General features: G+C 49.1%; 2 protein-coding genes across 3 annotated transcripts in view; both read right to left on the minus strand.

Annotated features, from left to right (window-relative positions):
* Window positions 1-4,489, minus strand: part of si:dkey-156n14.3 (zinc finger protein ZXDC) — a 29,831-nt gene extending 25,342 nt beyond the window's left edge. Inside the window, exon 1 of the mRNA XM_059649697.1 lies at window positions 3,145-4,489. Within this exon, the coding sequence (XP_059505680.1) occupies window positions 3,145-4,447 (1,303 nt within the window). The 5' untranslated portion in view covers window positions 4,448-4,489. The remainder of the gene's footprint in view (window positions 1-3,144) is intronic.
* Window positions 4,490-13,630: 9,141 nt separating this feature from the next.
* Window positions 13,631-24,202, minus strand: part of uroc1 (urocanate hydratase 1) — a 111,332-nt gene continuing 100,760 nt past the window's right edge. For both annotated transcript variants that reach the window (XM_059649698.1, XM_059649699.1), the window contains exons 17-20: window positions 23,894-23,993; window positions 23,182-23,263; window positions 18,396-18,495; window positions 13,631-15,241 (exon numbers count right to left, since the gene is read on the minus strand). In XM_059649698.1, the coding sequence (XP_059505681.1) occupies window positions 15,101-15,241; window positions 18,396-18,495; window positions 23,182-23,263; window positions 23,894-23,993 (423 nt within the window). In that variant the 3' untranslated portion in view covers window positions 13,631-15,100. The remainder of the gene's footprint in view (window positions 15,242-18,395; window positions 18,496-23,181; window positions 23,264-23,893; window positions 23,994-24,202) is intronic.

The following is a 24,202-nucleotide window of genomic DNA, read 5'->3' on the forward strand; positions in this document are numbered from 1 at the left end:
CCATGCCAAGGCTTTGGAAGAGCTGTCCAGGTCCCCCTACTTGCTTGCCCTAGTTCCAATATTCCCTCAAAGTTGCCACCCAAGTGGATAAGGTTGTTAAGAAAGCATATGGTGTTTTGGCTTTCATTAACAGGGGGATTGAGTTTAAGAGCCGTGAGGTTTTGCTGCAGCTTTACAAAACCCTGGTGAGACCACACTTGGAATATTGTGTCCAGTTCTGGTCTCCCTATTATAGGAAAGACGTGGAGGCTTTGGAGAGGGTGCAAAGGAGGTTTACCAGGATGCTGCCTGGACTGGAGGGCTTGTCTTAGGAGGAGAGGTTGACTGAGCTTGGACTTTTCTCTCTGGAGAGAAGGAGGAAGAGAGGTGACCTGATCGAGGTGTACAAGGTAATGAGAGGCATGGATAGAGTCGACAGCCAGAGACTTTTCCCCAGGGCAGGGTTGACTGCCACGAGGGGTCATAGTTTTAAGGTGTTAGGAGGAAGGTATAGAGGAGACGTCAGAGGGAGGTTCTTCGCCCAGAGAGTTGTGAGCGCATGGAAATAGTTTACCAGTGGTAGTCGTGGAAGCGGAGTCATTAGTGACATTTAAGCGACTGCTGGACATGCACATGGACAGCAGTGAATTGAGGGGAATGTAGGTTAGGTTATTTTATTTTTGGTTGAAGATTATTCCACGGCACAACATCATGGGCTGAAGGGCCTGTACTGTGCTGTACTTTTCTATGTTCTATAAATTTCCCCTTCAAAGTACATTAAACTATCTGATGGTGGAAGCTCAGAGGAAACCATTGCTTTCAGCTAGGAATATTGAAATAGGAGGCCATTCAGTCCTTTCATTGCCACCATGGCCGATCTGTGATGTAACTTCACACCCACAACGCTTATTATCTTTCGTTCACAAAATATTATCAATCTCAAAATTACAATTACCAAAACCGCTGTGCCCAATTACCTTCTGCAAAGATAATCGCAAAATTGTGAATGTTGAAGTGCACCTGAACTTCATACCTGAAAGTGTAAAAATTAGATCATCCTAGAATCCACGAGCAGAATTATTCTCTATCTACCTATTTGATATACTGAAAACATTGATCAAATCACTCTTGAACCCTTCAAAATTCCAGGATCTCACTTGCTGGTTTAATTACTCCTTGTAATTAGACTGTTGCCAAGTCTAGTTAACTGTCTGCATACATCTGTAAACATACTCTGCACTTCCTCCAAGGGCAAATCTATCTTTCCCAACGTATGCTGCCCAGAGTTGCTCACAGTAGACATTTATGAATTCATGGGTACAAAAGGAATAAAAGGGTCATGGGAAAAGGCAGGAAGGTGGATCAGAACCAGAGCAGCCACCGTTTTCTTCAATGTTACTGACATGAACCAGGCCAGGCCCACTCAAAATATTTTGAGAAGGTAACTGAGAGCCTAACTTTTTCTTATTTTAAAGGCAAATGTACTGAAATGGGTTCCAGGTGCACTTCGATTGATCGAACTACTCGAGATTAAACAAAACAAATTTATTTAAACACTATAGTTAAAATACAAAAGAAGAATTTAGACTAACTAAATCTACTGGAAAAATTAACAGAATAGACACAGTAACTATAACTAGTTAACTGTTCAAGTATAATAGTGTCCCATGAATGCACCCCTTGGCAAAAAGGCAAATGCAGAAAAACAGATCTGTCTCACAAGTGACCCAGCAGCAGAGAGAATCCCCAGTTTCTAGGTGTAACCAACAGAGGGAAAAGATAGCTCCTACTTCTTCAAAAACTCCAGCTCACGCCTTGTTGAGACTCCAGCAGCAACTGCTTAAAACTAAACCTAAAAACTAAAAACAAGCTAGCAACACGAGTTGGCGCGTGCTTGCCATACCCAGGCTGCTTCCATTATTCCAATTTTTAAAAAAAACAAGGCCTTACAAGCTGATAACTAGCTTTTTCATGCAGACAGCTTGGCGCCTGTGTTAAAGCCTCTCTGAAATAAAACGAGAAAATAACCTCTTAAATCCACAGCATCATCACTGTTACAGCATGTTCAAAGGGCTCAGCTTCTATGTTTATACTCTAATTTTCTTTCCAACCCTGTATTTTACTCCTGCAGGCAGAAAGGTCAATGTTTTCCCCACACCCCCACATTAGTGATTAAACACCGTCTGTAGCCCCATCCCTGTCTCAGGGTGTCTGTCCCTCTGTAGCCCCATCCCTGTCTCAGGGTGTCTCTGTCCCTCTGGACACCAAGACCCCTCTGCAGCCCCATCCCTGTCTCAGGGTGTCTCTGTCCCTCTGGACACCAAGACCCCTCTGCAGCCCCATCCCTGTCTCAGGGTGTGTCTGTCCCTCTGGACACCAAGCCCCCTCTGCAGCCCCATCCCTGTCTCAGGGTGTCTCTGTCCGTCTGGACACCAAGCCCCCTCTGCAGCCCCATCCCTGTCTCAGGGTGTCTCTGTCCCTCTGGACACCAAGACCCCTCTGCAGCCCCATCCCTGTCTCAGAGTGTCTCTGTCCCTCTGGACACCAAGCCCCCTCTGTAGCCCCATCCCTGTCTCAGGGTGTCTCTGTCCCTCTGGACACCAAGACCCCTCTGCAGCCCCATCCCTGTCTCAGGGTGTCTCTGTCCCTCTGGACACCAAGACCCCTCTGCAGCCCCATCCCTGTCTCAGGGTGTCTCTGTCCCTCTGGACACCAAGACCCCTCTGCAGCCCCATCCCTGTCTCAGGGTGTGTCTGTCCCTCTGGACACCAAGCCCCCTCTGCAGCCCCATCCCTGTCTCAGGGTGTCTCTGTCCGTCTGGACACCAAGCCCCCTCTGCAGCCCCATCCCTGTCTCAGGGTGTCTCTGTCCCTCTGGACACCAAGACCCCTCTGCAGCCCCATCCCTGTCTCAGGGTGTCTCTGTCCCTCTGGACACCAAGACCCCTCTGCAGCCCCATCCCTGTCTCAGAGTGTCTCTGTCCCTCTGGACACCAAGCCCCCTCTGTAGCCCCATCCCTGTCTCAGGGTGTCTCTGTCCCTCTGGACACCAAGACCCCTCTGCAGCCCCATCCCTGTCTCAGGGTGTCTCTGTCCCTCTGTAGCCCCCCTGTCTCAGGGTGTCTCTGTCCCTCCACCAAGGCCGCTCTCTGTGTGCCCAGCTTACCCGGGACGTCGCACTTGAAGGGCCGCTGGGGCTCGAAGTGGCTGCGCCGGTGTCCGCTGAGCTTGAGGGCGGTGGCGAAAGGCTGTGAGCAGACCTCGCAGACGAAGGCGAGCTCCTGGACGTGGGCCTTCATGTGGGCCTTGAGGTTGTAGACGGTGGTGAAGCGCTTGCCGCAGCGCTCGGCCTGGCAGCCGAAAGGCCGCAGCTTGCCGTGCGAGTGGAGGTGCCGCTTGAGTTTGTAGGAGGTGGTGAAGGCCCACTCGCAGCCCGGCACCGTGCAGCGGAAAGGCCGCGGGCTGTGAGACAGCAAGTGCACCTTCAGGCGGTGCTTCTTATCGAACGCCTCCCGGCAGTCGTGCTCCGGACACTGGTAAACGGGGCCCGAGGCTTTGCTGCGGCCCAGGCCGAGCCCTTCCGACAGCTTCATCAGCACATCTCCGCTCTCCGTTAGGATCAGGTCCCCGTAAGAGGTGCCTGAAGCCGGCCCAGGGCCGCACTCCAGCCCCAGGCTGCCCGACTCCCCTAGGCCCGGAGCGGGAGGTAGAGGGGGCGGCTGCTCGGGCAGGAGGTGCCGGGCCCCCGCCTCGAGCGCTAGGCCGCCCCCCACGCCGGGGTAGGCGGCGGCTGGGCCTTGGGACAGGGCCTGAGCGGGAGCCGGGCTGGGGGAAGGGTCCTCTCCGGCGGCCGCGGGCCCCGCCACCTCCCCTGGAGCCGCCAGGATCAGGAGGCCGTTCTCGATGCGGACCAGCAGGTTGCGGTTATTGATGGAGATGGTGCCGGACAGGCTTCCAGGAGAGGCCGAGGCCCCAACTCCGTCCCCGGGGAGGCCCGGGCCTACAGGGGCCTCCAGCAGGAGCCCGGCGCCCTCAGCGGGGGCGGCAGGCGGAAGAGGAGAGGGAGGAGGCGGCTGCGGCTCGGCCTCCAGCCGCAGGTGGCTCTCCTGTGCGGCCGGGACTACGCGAGGCCCAGGCTCGGGTTCCAGACCGGAGCCTAGTGTCAGGCCTCCCGCCTGGGCCCCGGCCTCTCCTGGCCCCCGGCCCAGCTCGAGGTCCGTCTCTCCCGCCAGGTTGAAGACGACGAAGATCTCGGGCTCGGCCCGGGCCCCGGCCTCTCCGCCAGCAGCAGCCGGGAACAGTGAGTATGAGGCGGCGGGGCCGCCCTCACTTACCGCCGCTACCTGAGCCTGCAGCCCCGGGGCCCCGCCGCCAACTCCCAGCTCCTCGCAGCCGGCCCGCTCTGTGCGCCGCAGCTGCTGGTACTCGAGGCTCAGGCTCGGGCCCGGGCCCAGCCCCTGCTGCTCCATCCCCGGTCTCCCCGCGGCTCCGGCGGGAAACTGCTCCGGGCGGGGGCAGGGCGGCGTGCAAAACCCGCACTGGATCGGAGACACCGTCCGGATCGGGATCGGGAACCGGGCGGCACCAAAACCCGGACCGGAGTTCCAGGATCAGAGGAAGCACCATCGAGACGGGCAGCACGGAAACAGACCATTAGACATAGCAGTGGAAGTAAGGCCATTCGGCCCGTCGAGTCCATTCCCTTTCGGCCCTACTCGTCCCATGCCGACCAGATATCCTAAATTAATCATATCCCATTTTCCAGCATTTGTCCCATTTCCCTCTAAACCCTTCCTATATATATATATAACAATCTAGATGCCTTTTAAATGCTGTAACTGTACCAGCCTCCACCATTTCCTCTGGCAGCTCATTCCATACACGCACCTCCCTCTGTGTGAAAAAGTTGCCCCTCAGGTCCCTACAGTCCTCGGTAATTTGTTGGGTGATGACGGAGATTCCAGGGAATAGGGTGAGAGGCCATTCTAAGGAGGGGTGAGTCTGTGGAGGGATGTGTAATGATGATGAGAATGTTGAAGACAAAGCCACCCTTGGTCTGAGTGCCGGGCTGATAGATCAATGAAATGTGGATGTTGTGGTTGGTTGGCTCGCCGAGCTGGTTTGTTGTTCCGCAGACGTTTCGTTACCGTGCTGAGTAATATTGTCAGTGCAGCCTCCAATGAAGCCTGGGTGTGTTTTCCCGCCTGGTTTTTAAACTCTGGGGTCCGTGGCGATGGATTGCCTCACTACCGGGTTTCCTTCGCAGTGGGGTGTATTTGGGGTCGAGTTCTATACATTTATTGATGGCTTTCTTCGTGGGTTCTCAGAATTCCTGTGCCCGTCCTGCTTTGCTTGTCTCAGGATTTTGGTGTTGTCCCAGTTGAATTGGTGGTTCTCCTTGTCCATGTGGATTGAGATTAGATTAGATTCCCTACAGTGTGGTAACAGGCCCTTCGGCCCAAAAAGTCCACACTGCCCCTTGCAGCATCCCACCCAGACCCATTCCCCTATAACCCACACAACCCTGAACACTACAGGCAATTTAGCATGGCCAATCCACCTAGCCTGCACATCTTTGGACTGTGGGAGGAAACTGGAGCACCCGGAGGAAACCCACACAGACATGGGGAGAATGTGCAAACTCCACACACAGTCACCCGAGGCTGGAATCGAACCTGGGTCCCTGGCTCTGTGACGCTGCAGTGCAAAACCACTGAGCCACCGTGCCACCTCAATGAGTGAGATGAGTGAGTATTGGTCATGTCTTTTTGTAGCCAGTTGGCGTTTGTGCACTCTCGTGGTTAGTTTCCTTCCTGTTTGTCCGATGTAGTGATCCTCACAGTCTCAAATGTGGTTTGAGTTTCAGTCAGAGTGCTGCCTCCCTCTGTCCAAGCTACAGCTGACCACAGCACCAGGAGACTGGGTTATGTTACAGAGATGGGTCTAGACAGGGAATGTAACAGGGGCCAACGCGTGGAGGTGAGGGCAGGACAAAGGTCTTTCTGAACCATTCTATGATCAGCCTCTTCTTCCACACAGCTGCAAGAGCACATAAGGAAAATCTCGAGTCCGTTCCAAATGGAGGATCAAAATCATCATGTGATGCAGTTGGCCGAACCTGGACTAGGCTCTAACATCAAAGGAATCAATCAGTGATAATTGGAACTGCAGATGCTGGAGAATCCGAGATAACAAAGTGTGGAGCTGGATGAACACAGCAGCATCTCAGGAGCAAGGATCAATCAGCCTATTTTGACATTCTTTCAGGCAGTCTGCAGAAGCAAAAGCATGGGCTGTTTTGTTGATGGGATCTGAATTGATTTGTGATTAGATTAGATTAGATTAGATTCCCTACAGTGTGGAAACAGGCCCTTCAGCCCAACAAGTCCACACCCACTCTTGCAGCATCCCACCCAGACCCATCCCCCTAAACCCACACACCCCTGAACACTATGGGCAATTTAGCATGGCCAATCCACCTGGACTGTGGGAGAAAACCGGAGCACCTGGAGGAAACCCACGCAGACACAGTTTGTGGATAATAATCTCCAAGAATAAAGTGGAGGCTGGTACAATTACAACATTTAAAAGTCATCTGGAAGGGTTTACGAATTGGAAGGATTTAGGGGGAAATTGACCAAATGCTGGCAAATGGGACTAGATTTGTTTATGATATCTGATTGGCATGGATGAGTTGGACTAAAGGGTCTGATTCCATGCTGTACAGCTCTATAACTGTATAACAATGCAAGAAGAAATGAGGTCCACAGAACTGAGTGTCTCCATGGAGGAATGGAAGAAAAAGAAAATTCACAAGGATGCTACCAGAACCATGAGGTGATAATTATCAGGACAGTCTGGGGTTCCTTTCTCTTAATGAGGGTTGACCTGGTAGACTTTGTTCTTTGGGTTCAGTGTGGAACAATCACCAACAGGATTCCATCAATATCCCCGAAACTTTACAATCTCGTTCTTTCCAGCCACATGATGTTTCACACTCGATGAAATTTACCAGGCTTTCTTTGATCATCCCCAATTTCATTTCCAATCCAGTAGCGTCTATTCTGTTGCCATTCTGACAGGAGTTATGTTGTACCAATCTCAGTCACTTTCGTGTGACAATGTCCTATCTGTACCTCTGACTAATCCTGTGTAATAGTTCTTCTCTAGTAATGCAGTCACAGAGCTACATTGTGCCCGTGCCAGTCACCAAGTAGTGAGCCATTCTAGTCCTGACATTTTACCAGCACCATATCCTTGTGTATCTTGGCATTTCATGGGCACATCTAAATAGTCTTAGAGTTATACAACATGGTATCCGAACCCAGTCCAGCTTTCCATGCCAACCAGATATCATAAATAAATCTCATTTTATTTTCCAGCATTTAATCCACATTGTTCTAAATCCCTCTCATTCATGTACCCATCCAGATGCCTTTTAAATGTAATTGTACCAGCCTCCCCACTTCTTCTGGCAGCTCATTCCATACATGCACCCCGCTCTGTGTGGAAAATGTTGATTGTTCTTCAATTTTCTGAGGGTTTCTGGTTCTACCACCCCGACAAGCAGTGAGTCCCAGATGCCACCATCCACTAGTGAAAAAAGTTTACCTCAAACCACCTCTAAACCTGCGCCTTCCTTATAAACTATGTCGCCAGTTATTGATCCCTCAACTAAGGGAATTGTTCTCCTTATTTAGCCTCTCAGTGTTGCCCATAATCTTACACGTGTCAATGCAGTCCCCTCTCAGCCTTCTCTGCTCCAAAGAAAACAACTGGACCCTACCCAGTCTCTCTCCATCGCTGAAATGCTCCATCCCGGGAAGCATCCTGGTGAATCTCTTCTGCACCCCGTCCAGTGCAATCCCATCCTTCCTGTAGTGTGACAGCGAGAACTGCACACAGGCCTCTAGCTGTGGGCTGACCATGTTCATCCTGCAAATAGGAATGGTCATTCATTGTCCTTTTTTGGAGCGTGATGCGTTTAAATTGGCTGCCACCTTTGCTGAAATAGAGGGGCATTGTGATGATTGATTAATCTGTTCTTGCGATGTTGTATGGGGAGATAAGTATTATCACTGAAATCACTGAAAAGTGAGACGCTGCTCAAACCTTCCATCTCGCATTCATCAGGACATACTCAAGAATGCCAAATTTTAAATGATTGCAACAATTTATGGATATTTTATACATTTATGCCTCAATTGTAGCCTCAAATTAAATCTCATTGAAAAGACAATAGCTCCAATACCACACGACTGAGTGTCAGTCTTGATAGTTAGGGTGAAGCCCTGGAGTTGGAAATGATCTTGAAACCAGTTTGGAAATCAGAATCAAGAGAGTTTATTCACAGATCATAGATCACTACAGCACAGTACAGGCCCTTCAGCCCATGATGTTGTGCCGAACTTTTACCCTAAACCTAAGGTCTATCTAACCTCCACCCCTACCTTGTGCTATCATCCATGTGCCTATCTAAGAGCCACTTAAATGCCCCTAATGAAGCCGCCTCCATTACCCTCTCTGGCAATGCATTCCACGCCCCGACCAGTCTCTGAGTCAAGAACCGAGCTCTGACGTTCATTCTATATTATTTCATTGGCTGTGGGTATCACTGATAAGGCCATCATTTTTTGCCCATCCCTAATTACCCTTGAACTGAGAGGCTTCCTGGCCCATTCAGAGGGCAGTTTAGAGTGAATGATTTTCTGCAGGTCTGGTGAAACGCTGAGGGTGGGAGATTGAATAAGCTGCTCCCACAGGGAATGCTCAAGGTCAACTTTGCCAATACATTTCAGGGAAACTGGATTAGCACAGAAGGGAGAAAGGGATCGGAGGAAATATTGATAGTGGGGAGATGAAGAGAGATGGTAAGAATAAATGGAGAAAGAGCACTGTGGGCCTGGAAACATCTCCAGCTGGAGGCTTCCAGTGGAATGGATATTGTAAATAACAACAGTATTATCTTAATCATCTCCAAATGCAACATGCTGAATGGAGTAAACTTAGAACTCTATCATAGTGGTGAGGGTTGTGGTAGCTAGAGGAAGTTACAGAGATTGGGAGAGGTTGCAGGGGCTGGAGGAGGTTACAGAGATGGGGAGGGAGTGTAGGGGGCTGGAGGAGGTTACGAGATAGGGTGGGGATGTAGGGGGCTGGAGGAGGTAACAGAGATAGGGAGGGGGTGTAGGGGTGGGAGGGGGTTACAGAGATAAGGAGGGGGTGTAGGGGCTGGAGGAGGTTACAGAGATACGGAGGGGGTGTAGGGGTTTGAGGAGGTTACAGAGATAGGGAGAGGGTGTAGGGGACTGGAGGAGGTTACGGAGATAGGGAGGGGCTGGAGGAGGTTACGGAGATAGGGAGGAGGTGTAGGGGGTTGGAGGAGGTGACAGAGATAGGGAGGTTGGAGGAGGTGACTAAGATAGGAAGGGGTGTAGGCATGGAAGAGGTGACAGAGATAGGGAGGGGTGTAGGAGCTGGAGGAAGTGACGATAGGAGGGGTGTAGCAGCAGGAGGAGGTTGCAGAGATAGGGAGGGGTGTAGGAGCTGGAGGAAGTGGCAGAGATGGGGAGGGGTGTAGGAGCTGTAAGAGGTGGCAGAGATAGGGAGGGGTGTAGGAAGTGGCAGAGATAGGGAGGGGTGTAGGAAGTGGCAGAGATTGGGAAGGGTGTAGCAGCAGGAGGAGGTGACAGAGATAGGGAGGGGTGTAGGAGCTGGAAGAGGTGGCAGAGATAGGGAGGGGTGTCGGAAGTGGCAGAGATAGGGAGGGGTGTAGGAGCTGTAAGAGGTGGCAGAGATAGGGAGGGGTGTAGGAAGTGGCAGAGATAGGGAGGGGTGTAGGAAGTGGCAGAGATTGGGAAGGGTGTAGCAGCAGGAGGAGGTGACAGAGATAGGGAGGGGTGTAGGAGCTGGAAGAGGTGGCAGAGATAGGGAGGGGTGTAGGAAGTGGCAGACATAGGGAAGGGTGTAGCAGCAGGAGGAGGTGACAGAGATAGGGAGGGGTGTGGGAGCTGGAAGAGGTGGCGGAGATAGGGAGGGGTGTAGGAAGTGGCAGAGATAGGGAGGGGTGTAGCAGCAGGAGGAGGTGACAGAGATAGGGAGAGGTTTAGGAGCTGGAGGAAGTGGCAGAGATAGGGAGGGTTGTAGGAAGTGGCAGAGATAGGGAGGGATGTAGGAGCTGGAGGAAGTGGCGGGGACAGGGAGGTTAAGACTGGCCTGTCATTTCTCTTCATTCACCACCATGTGGCAGCAAATCACAGCAAAGATGTGAAGAAGCCGCGAATCAGGAAGGTGCAGCTAATATTCCCCAATGGAAGAGAGCCTGATCTTGGAAGACCATGTGACATCAGATCAAAAGAAGGCCATTCAGTCCATTGAGAATGCTCCACCATTCAGCAAGATCATGGCTGATTTAATAATTCTTAAGTCCACTTTGCTGCCATTTCCCCTTGTCCTTAATTAGGTTACTGATTAAAAATCTGCTTATCTCAACCTTGAATATACGTAACGACCTTGACAGCCCTCTGTGGTAAATAATTCACAGATTCTCTCCCCTCTGAGAGAAGTAATTCCTCCTCATCTCTGTCTTCAGTCGTGCACGCTTATTCTGCAATGACTTCCTCTGGTCCTCGACTGTCCCACCAGGGGATACAACCTCTCCCCATGTCCCCTGTCAAATTCTGTAAGAACCTTATATATTTCAAAAAGATCACCTCTCATTCTTGTAAACCCCATTGAGTACAGGCCCAAAGGCAAGTTTCTGGCATTTGGCCACAGATCAGACATGATCTCATAAATGGTGGAACAGGCTTGAGGAGGGAATGGTCTACGTTCCTATAAGGGGCAACAGCTGTAGTCTGACTTGTTCGATGTGTACTTTTACCAAGATCTCCCTACTTTTATACTCCATTCCTTCCATAACAAAGGTCAGCTTTCCATTGTCTTCCTGCTCTATTTGGATTCTAGCTTTTTGTGATTTATGCAAGAGAATCCACAGATCCCTTCATTCTGTCGATTTCTCCTTTCACTTTCCCCATTCATATCATTAATGCATAGTCAGTAGTGGTAGCCCCAGCACTAATCCCACTCATTACAAAGTCACAAAAATACAAGAAAGTGACAGAGGGTCGCCAGATCGGAAACATTAACTCAGTCTGTCTCACAACAGTTGCTGTCGAACCTTACTGTTTTCAATAACATGCTCCGGGCTGTCCTGAGGTCGGCTATGAAAATGCAGCTAATTAATTTTTTTGGACCTCTTCTGTTCTCTTGGCTCTAACTCGGGCACCTTGTTCCATTGGTTAAGATAGGAAGTGCACCAGAACTGTACTCTGTATATTGTAGGTAACACCTCACTGTTCCAGTCTTGGTTCAATTGACCCCCATGCTCAGACATTGAGGTTATTAGGGGAGACCACAGACAGTGCAAATTCTTTTCAATCTGCCTTCCCCTCACCTGGCCACATGAAACACACACTGGCAGTTTGAGACAAATTTAATACCAAACAAATACCTCCTGGGCCAAAGCAGATGTTAAAATTATCGCACAGAAATTTGTTAACAGACAAGACCATTAGTTACCTTTCAAACCAGAGCGGGGTCCAACTCCTCCCCTCACCCCAGGAGCTCAGAGTAATTTGACACGTTTAAACAGCCCATCATTGATCTGAAACATTTGGGCTAAGGTGTGTGGTTTAAATCAGTGAAACATGATAGTCTGTGTTGTTAGAAAAATAACAATAACATATAGGTAATAAAATGTGAGGCTGGATGAACACAGCAGGCCAAGCAGCATCTCAGGAGCACAAAAGCTGACGTTTCGGGCCTAGACCCTTCATCAGAGAGGGGGATGGGGGGAGGGAACTGGAATAAATAGGGAGAGAGGGGGAGGCGGACCGAAGATGGAGAGTAAAGAAGATAGGTGGAGAGGGTGTAGGTGGGGAGGTAGGGAGGGGATAGGTCAGTCCAGGGAAGACGGACAGGTCAAGGAGGTGGGATGAGGTTAGTAGGTAGCTGGGGGTGCGGCTTGGGGTGGGAGGAAGGGATGGGTGAGAGGAAGAACCGGTTAGGGAGGCAGAGACAGGTTGGACTGGTTTTGGGATGCAGTGGGTGGGGGGGAAGAGCTGGGCTGGTTGTGTGGTGCAGTGAGGGGAGGGGACGAACTGGGCTGGTTTAGGGATGCAGTAGGGGAAGGGGAGATTTTGAAACTGGTGAAGTCCACATTGATACCATATGGCTGCAGGGTTCCCAGGCGGAATATGAGTTGCTGTTCCTGCAACCTTCGGGTGGCATCATTGTGGCAGTGCAGGAGGCCCATGATGGACATGTCATCAAGAGAATGGGAGGGGGAGTGGAAATGGTTTGCGACTGGGAGGTGCAGTTGTTTGTTGCGAACTGAGCGGAGGTGTTCTGCAAAGCGGTCCCCAAGCCTCCGCTTGGTTTCCCCAATGTAGAGGAAGCCGCACCGGGTACAGTGGATGCAGTATACCACATTGGCAGATGTGCAGGTGAACCTCTGCTTAATGTGGAATGTCATCTTGGGGCCTGGGATGGGGGTGAGGGAGGAGGTGTGGGGACAAGTGTAGCATTTCCTGCGGTTGCAGGGGAAGGTGCCGGGTGTGGTGGGGTTGGAGGGCAGTGTGGAGCGAACAAGGGAGTCACGGAGAGAGTGGTCTCTCCGGAAAGCAGACAGGGGAGGGGATGGAAAAATGTCTTGGGTGGTGGGGTCGGATTGTAAATGGCGGAAGTGTCGGAGGATAATGCATTGTATCCGGAGGTTGGTAGGGTGGTGTGTGAGAACGAGGGGGATCCTCTTGGGGCGGTTGTGGCGGGGGCGGGGTGTGAGGGATGTGTCACGGGAAATGCGGGAGACGCGGTCAAGGGCGTTCTCAATCACCGTGGGGGGAAAGTTGCGGTCCTTAAAGAACTTGGACATCTGGGATGTGCGGGAGTGGAATGTCTTATCGTGGGAGCAGACTCAATCACCGTGGGGGGAAAGTTGCCCTTTCTAGAACACCTCCGCTCAGTTCGCAACAAACAACTGCACCTCCCAGTCGCAAACCATTTCCACTCCCCCTCCCATTCTCTTGATGACATGTCCATCATGGGCCTCCTGCACTGCCACAATGATGCCACCCGAAGGTTGCAGGAACAGCAACTCATATTCCGCCTGGGAACCCTGCAGCCATATGGTATCAATGTGGACTTCACCAGTTTCAAAATCTCCCCTTCCCCTACTGCATCCCTAAACCAGCCCAGTTCATCCCCTCCCCCCACTGCACCACACAACCAGCCCAGCTCTTCCCCCCCACCCACTGCATCCCAAAACCAGTCCAACCTGTCTCTGCCTCCCTAACCGGTTCTTCCTCTCACCCATCCCTTCCTCCCACCCCAAGCCGCACCCCCAGCTACCTACTAACCTCATCCCACCTCCTTGACCTGTCCGTCTTCCCTGGACTGACCTATCCCCTCCCTACCTCCCCACCTACACCCTCTCCACCTATCTTCTTTACTCTCCATCTTCGGTCCGCCTCCCCCTCTCTCCCTATTTATTCCAGTTCCCTCCCCCCATCCCCCTCTCTGATGAAGGGTCTAGGCCCGAAACGTCAGCTTTTGTGCTCCTGAGATGCTGCTTGGCCTGCTGTGTTCATCCAGCCTCACATTTTATTATCTTGGAATCTCCAGCATCTGCAGTTCCCATTATCTCTAATAACATATAGGTACATGCTTTGCAATGATTGTTCAACTTCATTTATTCAGGCAGCTACCACGAGGAATCAAATGTCCCTCTGAACAATGTGATCACTTTGTCAGCCTGTGGTCAGTGACACCTCAGAGAGAGAAGCAAACCGAGGGGGACTTATTAACAGATACCATGCTTCATTTATTCTCAGATTGTTACAGGTCTTGAACTCCAAATACATTTTGTTCACATTGTCCAGGTAGTTGACGGTGAGGGAGAAGCTGTTAGGTTACAGCAAGAAGGGCAATAATTGGTCAGATGGGCAGATCAGTGGCAGGTGGAATGTAAGCCTGATAAATGTGAGGTGATGCACTTTGGTAGAAGGAACAAGACAAGGGAGCAATCAATGATTGGCAAGACACTAGTAGGCTCAGGGCACTAGGAAGCGCAAAGAAACAGAAGGATCTTGGGGAACTTGTCCACAGGTCCCTGAAGGTGGCAGGACAGGTTAATAGGGTAGTTGAGAAGGTAAATAGGACACTTGCCTTTATTGATCATTACATCGATTATAAGAGCAGGGAGGTGATGTTAGAGCTGTACAGGACTCTGTCTGGGCCACAGCTGGAGCATTGTGTGCAACTCTGGTCAGTGCACTATAGGAAGGATGGGACTGCACCGGAGGGGGTGCAGAGGAGATTCACCAGGATGCTGCCTGGGATGGAGCAGGTTAGCTATGGAGAGAGGCTGGATACACTCAGGTTGTTATCTATAGAGCAGAGATTGTTAAAGGACCTGATAGAGGTGTATAACATTATGAGCGGACATGGTTGGACAGCAGCTGTTCCCTTAGCCGAAGGGCTAATAACAATTTTAATGTGAAAGGCAGGATGTTTAAAAGGGATTTGAGATAAGATTTTTTTCATCCAGACAGTGGTGGGGGTCTGGAACCCTTCAGTCCAACCTGTCCATGCCAACCAGATATCCTAAATTAATCTAGTCCTATTTGCCAGCATTTGGTCTCTATCCCTCTAAACCCTTCCTATTCATGTCCCCATCCAGATGCCTTTTAAATGCTGTAACTGTACCAGCCTCCACCACTTCCTCTGGCAGCTCATTCTATACACGCACCACCCTCTGTGTGAAAGTGTTGTTACTTAGGTCCCTTTTAAGTCTTTGCCTTTTCACCTTAAACCTATGTCCTCAAGTTGTGGACTCCTGCATGCCAGGGAAAAGACCGTGTCTATGTTCCCTATGCATGCCCCTCATGGCTTTATAAATATATAAATCACCCCTCAGCTTCAAAAATAGCCCCGGCCTATTCAGCATCTCCCTGTAGATCAAACCCTCCAACCCCGGCAACTTCCTTGTAAACCTTCTCTGAACCCTCTCAAGTTTCACAACACCCTTCCCATGGCAGGGAGACCAGAATTGGCCTGGATGCCTACTTCTGCAGGGCTCTGTCCAAGATCCCTTCATCCTCCACACTGTGAGGGAGGGTCACCCTCAGGCCACTGTGTTCCTTCATGGTTCTGCAAATTGTCTCGTATGCCCTACGATTCCCAGACCAGCAGCGACGGGTCACCTGCAACACAAGGAAATTGCATTCTGTAGTGCCTTTCAGAACCGCAGCCCCATCTGCCAGTGTGACTGATTTCCCAGGCCCTTCGTGAAGGAGAGCAATGGAGTGGGCTTTTAAAATGACTTGCGAATGAAGTGAGGGGGATGTGAGGGAGTGGTTAGGGTGTGGAATGCGCTGCCTGGAAATGTGGTGAAGGCAGGTTCGATTGAAGCTTTCAAGAGGGGCATTGGACAGAAACTTTGTGCAGGGATATGGGGAAAAGAGAGGAGATTGGCACTAGGGGATAGAACCAGTACAGGCACAACAGGCTGAATGGCTTCCGTCTGCACTGTAATCAATTCTCTGGTTGTGAAGTTCTGGGAAAGCCACAATTAACATCACTACTAACAAATTATTGTCTCATCATGGAGCTGCTGTTTGTGGGATCTTGCTGAGTTGCTGCAATTCTTATAGTAAAACAATAGCTGCAGATGGAAAGGTACATTCTTCACTGTAATGGGTGGGCAGAGTTAACGTTTCAGGTTCTGAGAAGGGGTCACCGGACCCAAAACGTTAACTCTGATTTTGTTTTTCATTGATGTTAGTTACCTTGTCTCCGACAGGGCTTGGCTGAGATTCCCTAACCTCACTTCACCTCTGATCCCTGCACTTGCACTCCACCCATCAGCCTAGACTGAGTAAGGGCCCAAATCCCAGAGGTAAAAGGTCAGCTTCTAACCATTACCACCTCCCTCAATATTGTGCATAATGGGCGGTATATTGTGTTTACTATCTGCCCTGCCAAACCCCCTGTCAGCATCATGTATCTTTCAATAAGGTCACCCCTTATTCTTCTACGAATAAAGTCTGGTTCTGAGGAAGGGTTACCGGACCCTAAACGTTAACTCTGTTTTCTCCTCCACAGATGCTGCCAGACCTGCTGAGCTTTTCCAGCAACTTTGTTTTTGTTCATGAATAAAGGCTTAACCTGTTTAGCTGCTCGTGATAAATCGGCCCCTGCATTCCAAAAATCAGCCGAGTGAATCTCCTGTGTCACTATATCCTTTATTAAATACGGGGACCCGAACTGTACTCAGCATTCCATCTGAGGTCTAACTGACAGTCTGTAGCAATGACTTCCCTACTTTTAGAGTCCAACTCCTCAGCAATAAAGACCAGAATTAAATTTCTTAATTAGGAGGGATGTCATGGCCTTGGAGAAAGTGCAGAGGAGGTACATTAGGATGGTACATACAAGGGTCAGTCATTTGGCTGTTTGTTACTGTTTATTAAGGAGGTCTGAGTTATGTAGTACAATGCACATATGATACAGTCTGTGAGTGACAGTGATGCTAGAGGCTACAACATTTTCCATCAGACTGCTATTGGCATGTGTTGGAAAAGTTTACAGGTTGATCCTAAACCTGGTTGGCGGTGTTACAGTTCCACTTTCTGTGATCATCAAGTCCTGGTATGGGACTCGAACCCCAGGGTTTTCCAGCTCAGTATCAGGGATGTTACCAACAAAACCTCCTTCCAAGTAGTTGCTTGGTAATAAAATGGGATAGTTTCCCTTAGACTGGAGAAGGTTGGGGGGAGATAGAGCATTGAGGAATTTTGATAGTAGTAAGTAGAAAGCTGTTTCCACTGAAAGGGGGTCAGAGGTTAGGCAAAAAGCATGAGTCTTTTCTTGCATACCCATGTATAAAGATCTAGAATTCCATAGGTGATATCTGGCCCACAATGGACTCTGACCTGAGTCTGTGCCATTTATTTCCACTTCTGTAACATGGCCCCTCCTGTCTAAAAACTTCAGATCATCCTGTGTCTAAACTTTCAGCAGGTCCATGAACCCTATGACCAACAATGGTTAAACATTGTTTCAGAGATAGTAGGAACTGCAGCTGCTGGAGAATCTGAGATAACAAGGTGTAAAGCTGGATGAACACAGCAGGCCAAGCAGAAAATTCCTTCTTTTCTGAAGAAGGGTCTGAGCCCGAAACGTCAGCCTTCCTGCTCCTCTGATGCTGCCTGGCCTGCTGTGTTCACTCAGCTCTACACCTTGCTACCTAATGGTTAAACATTGCCTTGATTTTAAATGCATTTTTTCACATTTTATTTCTATTTCCTTTGTGGCCTCACCCCTCCCCTGTCTATACTACCCCTCCCCACCTCCAAGGCTGATGCTTGGTGTGCTCCCCCAAATCTGATCTCTAGTCTATCTCAATTTTTCTTATTCACTTGTGGAATGTAGACGTCAGTGGTTGGGCCCAGCGTTTCTTTCCCATCCCTAGTTGCCCCTTGAGAAGGTGGGGGTGAGCTGCCTTCTTGAACTGCTGCAGCCCATGTGCTGCGGGTTGACCTACAATGCCCTCAGGGAGGGAATTCCAGGATTCTGACCCAGGGACAGTGAAGGAACGGCAAATATTTCCAAGTCAGGATGATGAGAGGCTCGGAGGGGAACTTGCAGGGGGTGGTGTTCCCATGTACCTGCTGCCCCTTGTCCTTCCCGGTGGGTCATGGGTTTGGAAGGTGCTTCTAGGGATCTTTGGTGACTTTCTGCAGTGCATCTTGTAGATGGTACACACTGTTGCTACTGCGCGTCGATGGTGGAGGGAGTGGGATGTTTGTGGATGTGGTGAAAATCAAGTGGCTGCATTGTCCACTTATGCTAATCATTCTGTCATTACTCGCCCTGTTCTGACTCGCCTAAACTTTAAGCTTTGGAAATGGCTCCACACAATGCTCTTCTTTTCCATTTCTCTTTCCTCCTTCAAGACATCCCTTCAAAGCTAACTCTGACCAAAGTTTTCATTAGTTCTCACAATGCCTTTCAAAGCTTAGTGGCAGGTGTTGATTCACAGCGCTCCTGTGAGAGGGACTAATGCAGCATTTTACATTAAAGATGCTACACTAGTGATTGTTAGAAGTGCGTTCAAAAGCAATTCATTTGTAATAATTAAATCAACAACTGAAGCAAGATACTTGAGGATCAATAGGGTTAAGGCAAGGGAGAGATACTTGTTAGACTGCACTTTCAGAGCTGGCACTGGAATGATGGGCCAAATGGCTTCTTTCTCTGGTGATTATTGATTTAACAGACATGCAAATATTTGCTGACCTCATCGAATGTGTTTCATTAGAACACAGAGTGAAGCAGAATGGAAATATGTCTCACCCCATTGGATACGTCCCAGTTCAACATCATATTTGCGCGCTCCTCAGCCTCCGCAGAGCCATCCAGGACCAGGCCAAAGCCACCATTCATCACCTCTCCCCTGTCCAACAACAAAAAACACACCCCATCAGAGTAAACCTCCTTCTACACTATCCCCCAGTCCTCTACACTCTCAGGACAGAGACAGCACAGGGTTAGATTGTCTTATGGTCTTAGATACAGAGTAAAGCTCCCTCTATACTGTCCCCCATCAAACGCTTCCAGGACAGGGACAGCACAGGGTTAGCTACAGAGTGAAGCTCCCTCTATACTGCCTCCATCAAACACTCCCAGTGACAGGGACAGCACAGGGTTAGATACAGAGTAAAGCTCCCTCAACACGGTCCCCCCATTAAATACTCTGAGGACAGGGACAGCATGGGATTAGATAAGGAATAAAACTTCTCTACCTTCTCTCCCACCAAAAACTCTGAGTGAAAATACATTGATTAGTGCTCCTCTGACCGTTCCCCATCCTTGTCAGACCACAGCTGGAATACAGTGAATAGTTTTGAACCCTGTATCTAAGAAAACATACACAGCATTGGAGAAGGTTCACTAGGCTTATCCCAGGCATGGAGCGACTGTCTTATGACCATAAGGCTGAAGATATCGAAGCGGAATTTGGTCATTCAGATTATCGAGTCTGTTTCACCATTTGATCATGGCTGATATGTTAGTCAACTCCATTCAATTGCCTTCTCTCAGAAACCCTTAATTCCCTTGGGAAATGTTACCTTATTGAAACACACAGATGTTGTCGAAGACATGACGGGGTAGATGTCAAAAGGGTAGACAGGGTATATGTGGCATTGGAGTCAATCCAAAGAAGGTTCAATCCAATGATCCCAGTATGGAGTGATTGTCCTATGAGAAGGCGTTGAGTAGGTTGGGCCTGTAAATCATTGGGGTTCAGAAGAATGAGAGATGACCTTATTAAAATGTACACATTTCTGAGGGACTTGATGGGCTAGATGTTGAAATGTTGTTTCCCCTTATGGGAAATTCAAGAGCCAAGGGGTATCATCTCAGAATAAGTTATCGCCCATTTAAGACAGATGAGGAGGTATTTCTTCTTTCTGAGGGGAGTGAATCTGTGGAATTCTTTACCACACATGCCTGTTGAGGCTGGATCATTACGTATATTCAAGGCTGATATAGACAGATTTTTAATCAGGAAGAGAATTAAATTTATGTCGAAAAGGCAGGAATGTGGAAGTGAGGATTACCAGATAGGCCATCATCTCATTGAATGGCAGAGCAGACTTGATGGACTGAATGGCCTACTTCTGCTCCTATATATCTCGTCAGACCTGCATCCCGTCCTGCTCACCATTCTCTGCATCTTCCCTGTGTGGCAATCTGAAACCTTTTCTCCCTAAGACCCTGAAAACCTCAAGGTCTACACCTCATCAATTTTCCTTTTTGTCAAAGGTATAAAAGTGGTTAAAATTCAAACCCTAACATCAACAGAGAACTAATCCACCATTAGCTCCACCTTTCAAAGCTAATCCTCCCAATCCAACTGGCATCTGCTATCGGAGCCTTGGCATTTTGCATTAAGTTTGCCTCACGATGAAAGCTAACATGTGGAAGATTCAGTAACGTTCTTATTGACAGCTTTACGCTCCTCTCCATTAGGAATGAATTACATCAGCCTGATAGAATCATTTACTGCTGATCAGACTTACTGTAATTGAAGCCACAAGTGGAAAAGTACTTTTGGCCTATTACAGAGGATATGAAAAGTAACTCAACAGTATCAAAATGAAGCTTTCAGTGCCAGGAGCCAAGTGTTGAACAGATGCTGGACATCTCCGGAGAACAATTTTTATCTTCATCTTCACTGCATGAGAGGTAATTCCTTAGTGCCCTTCATCGAACCTGCTGAATTACTTTTTGCACACATCTCTTCAGATGAAGGAATCTGAAACTATGTTCCAGTTCTGGTTAGATCCCACCAGGGAGTTACTGAATTCAGTTCTGGAGCCCATCCTTCCCCCTAACCTGTATCTATAACTCTGCATTTCTCATGGTTAATTCACCTGGCCTTCACATCCCTGGACATTAGGGGAAATTTACCGTGGCCAATCCACCCTAACCTGCACATCTTTGGACTGTGGGACGAAACCGGAGCACCCGGAGGAAACCCACGCAGACACGGGGAGAATGTGCAAACTCCACACAGACAGTCACCTGAGGGTGGAATCGAACCCGGGTCCCTGGCTCTGTGAGGCTGCAGTGCTAACCACTGAGCCACCATGCTGTCCCTAAATGAATGATGTGTGACCACCAGGTGCCCATGCTTCCTGTTATTCCATTTTTGATTCCATTGAATTAAATTTTCCTCACTATCATACCATTATGGTAGAATCAAACAGCCAGACAATACAGAAGAGGCAATTTGACTCATCAAGTTTGAGCTTCCAAAAATATTCTACTACCTGCGCTAGCCACACTTTCCTGCACTCGGCCCATACCCTTGAATGTTATGAGGTTTCAAATGCCCACCAAAATACATTTTAAAGGTTGTGAGGTTTCCCGCCTCAAATATACTCCCAAGCAGTGCATTCCAGACACCCCCCCCAACCCCCTACCCTCTGGGTAAAAATGTTTTCCCTCAAAATCTAAAAACCAATGAACAGTAGATGCTAGAAATCAGAAGTTCTGAAGACGGATCACTAGACCCAAAACCTTAACTCAGCTTCTCGCTCCACAGATACAGTCAGACCTGTTGAGTTTCCCCAGCAGTTCCTGGTCTTGTCCTCTCTAAACCCCCTGCCTTTCACTTGAACATGCTGCCCCTGTGTTATTAACCCATCAATTAAGGGGAACAGCTTCCTTTCATCCATCCCTTCCATGCACCTCATCATCACCGCTCCCCCCCGCCCCCCCCATACACCACTACCAGGTCCCCCTTCAACCTTCTCTGCTCTAAAGAAATCAACCTGAGCTTATCTAGCCTCTCGCTATCGCCAAAATGTCAAAGTCTCCAATGACATGATATGTGTGAACACACTGCCCTCCTGCAACTTCTCAATCTGTCTGTTGTCTCTGATAAGCTTCAAAACAGCATCCTGGTCCAGTTCCTCTGCATGGTGTTCACACAGGAGTCTCTCACTGGGCGATGAGTACAGCTGAGATAACAAGGTGTAGCAGGAAAGCTGACGTTTCGGGCCTAGGCCCTTCTTCAGAACTGGGGGAGCGGAAGGGGGTTCTGAAATATATAGGGAGAGAGGGAGGTGGATAGAAGATGGATAGAGGAGAAGATAGGTGGAGAGGAGACAGACAGGTCAAAGTACAGCTGGGTGTTTACCATTGCTCCTACATGGTTTTATCCTGAAGCCTCCTTTGACAGGTTAGGCCAAGGAGACCCTGCTACCTTCATGATGCACAGTGACTGGAGAGCCAGGCACATCCATCTAATACAAATTACCCCATTGGGTATTATGAATGATGAATAATTTTCGTTGTCACATGTCTGAATAGAATAAAATGCAGTAAACAGCTTTCATTTATCATCGTGATTTGGTGCCATTTTGAATAATTTAAGAACAAGGGAGAAAGAGAACGATAGATCTTAAGGAGAATCCACTGGTCCTGAGCCAGCACATCATCACATAGGGAGGCAATGGCCTATTGCTATTATTGTCTGGATGCCCAGATAACATCCTGAGGACGGTTCGAATCTCGCCTCAGCTGATGGTGGAATTTGAATTTGATAGTTTTCTGAAATCAAGAGTCAAATGGTGACCATGAATCCATTACCGATTGTCAGAAAACCCCATCTGGGTCACTAATGCCCTTTAGGGAAGGAAACTGCCACCCTTACCTGGTCTGGCCTACACGTGACTCCAGACCCACAGCAATGTGGGTGACGCTAAACTGCCCTCTGGGCAATAAATGCTGCCTGGCCAGCAACGCCCACATCCCATTAATGATTTAAAATAAAAATCAATGATGCTTGTGCCACCGTCCCTCCTCCATCACCTCGCCACCAAGTCCACTGGTACTACTCTCAGGTGCCATCTTTCACGGCTGGGGCCCATACTCCTCCACCACGGCCTTCACCCGACACAATCAATGTCATATCTCACCTCGTCGATGTGTCACTGCAATGTCCTTCCGCTACCGCCTCACTGTCAGTGAACCACTGCAGTCCATTGGGTGTAGAGACACCCACACTGTGCCTTAGGACGGGAGTTACATTCAGGGTGTGATAGAAGGCCCTAGCACTTGAAAAGACCCTTCAGACCATTGACACTGCACCAGTAAAAACAGCTAAGTCACTATTCAAATCCCATTCCCAGCATTTGCCCCGTGTACGCCTTGACATCAAAAGTACACATTTAAATTCTTCTTCAATGTGATGAGGGTTTCTGCCTCTTCCACCCTCACCAGCAGAGAGTTCCAGATTCCCCACCAGCCTCTGGGTAAGTATTTTTTCCCTGACATCTTCTCCAATCCTCCCGCCCCTAACCTTTCATCTATGCACCCAGTCATTTATCCCCACAGCAAGGGGAAAGGTTTCTCCCAGGTGAGCCTGGCTGTGTCCCTCAACTTTATACATCTCAGTCACGGCCCCCACTTCAGTTCACTCTGGTCTGAGGAAGAATTCCCTGCTCCTGGTTCAGAATGTGTTCCTACCTCCCGTTCCTGACTCCGAGGTATGGAGCCCCATCACGAGGTGGCTTAAAGTTGGTTCCTGGACGAAGGGCAGTATTAACGCATTCTGATTCACACTCACCAGCCCACACCTCCACCATTGTGTAAAGCCACCCACGTTGCCCCTCGGAAGGAATCGCCAATAACGTTCTGCACCGCCATGTCTGGGATGAGAAAGAGGAAATGCAAACCCAATCAGTTCAGAACATGGGGATGTTGGGCTCCACATTATCATCCTCTCCTCCCCTGACATTCTCTTGAGTATTCTCCCATTTGTCTGTGAATTGAGAGCCACCAGGAGAACATGTATGGCCTCAGGAAGGCCCAGCAGTGACGTGAAGCAGAACAACAATTGGCATTTATATGGTGCCTTTAAGGTGGTATAAAAACACTAGACTGATGATCAAAATTTGACACTGAACCACATAAGGACATAGTAAGACAGGTGACCCAAAGCTTGGTGAATGAGGTACAGAGATGTTTGAATGAGGAGAGACAAATGGAGATGTTTAGGGATGGGACTATTGACATATCAACGCACAGGATAAACAGCATAGCAACAGGCCATTCACAGTGTCAGTGGGCTGAGTGGCCTCTTCCTGTGTTCTAAGATTCTATTGTTCCAGGTCAACTGAATCTTGAAAACAAAGATTGATCGATTTTGATTCAGTAAGCTATCTGGTTACAAAATTACAGCAGGTAGATGGATGTCAAGTGGGGCAGCTCAATGGGCTGAATGGCCCCTTCGTACACTGATGCTTCTTTATAGAATCCATTCAGTGAATGGTACCAACCTGCACAAAATGCCGACCCATCATAAATATTCGAGGTTTCCCTGAAGGGGCTGTCCGTTCCACTGACATCGTGGTGGTCTCGGCTAATCACCACAGGAGCCTGTCGAGGTGAACGGAGATGAGAATGGGATTACTTTGTGTAAAATGTGATTCTGAGAGGTTATAACTATCTAGGAGAACAGAACAGGCTGGGACACCTTTCTCTGGATATGAATAGGCTGGCAAACATCAAAAACATGGGAAACATAAAAAAAGCAGGACTAGGCCATTTGGCCCTTTGAGCCTATTCTACCATTCAATATGATCACA

This window comes from Stegostoma tigrinum, chromosome 11, assembly GCF_030684315.1.
Source record: "Stegostoma tigrinum isolate sSteTig4 chromosome 11, sSteTig4.hap1, whole genome shotgun sequence".
NCBI lineage: Eukaryota > Metazoa > Chordata > Chondrichthyes > Orectolobiformes > Stegostomatidae > Stegostoma > Stegostoma tigrinum.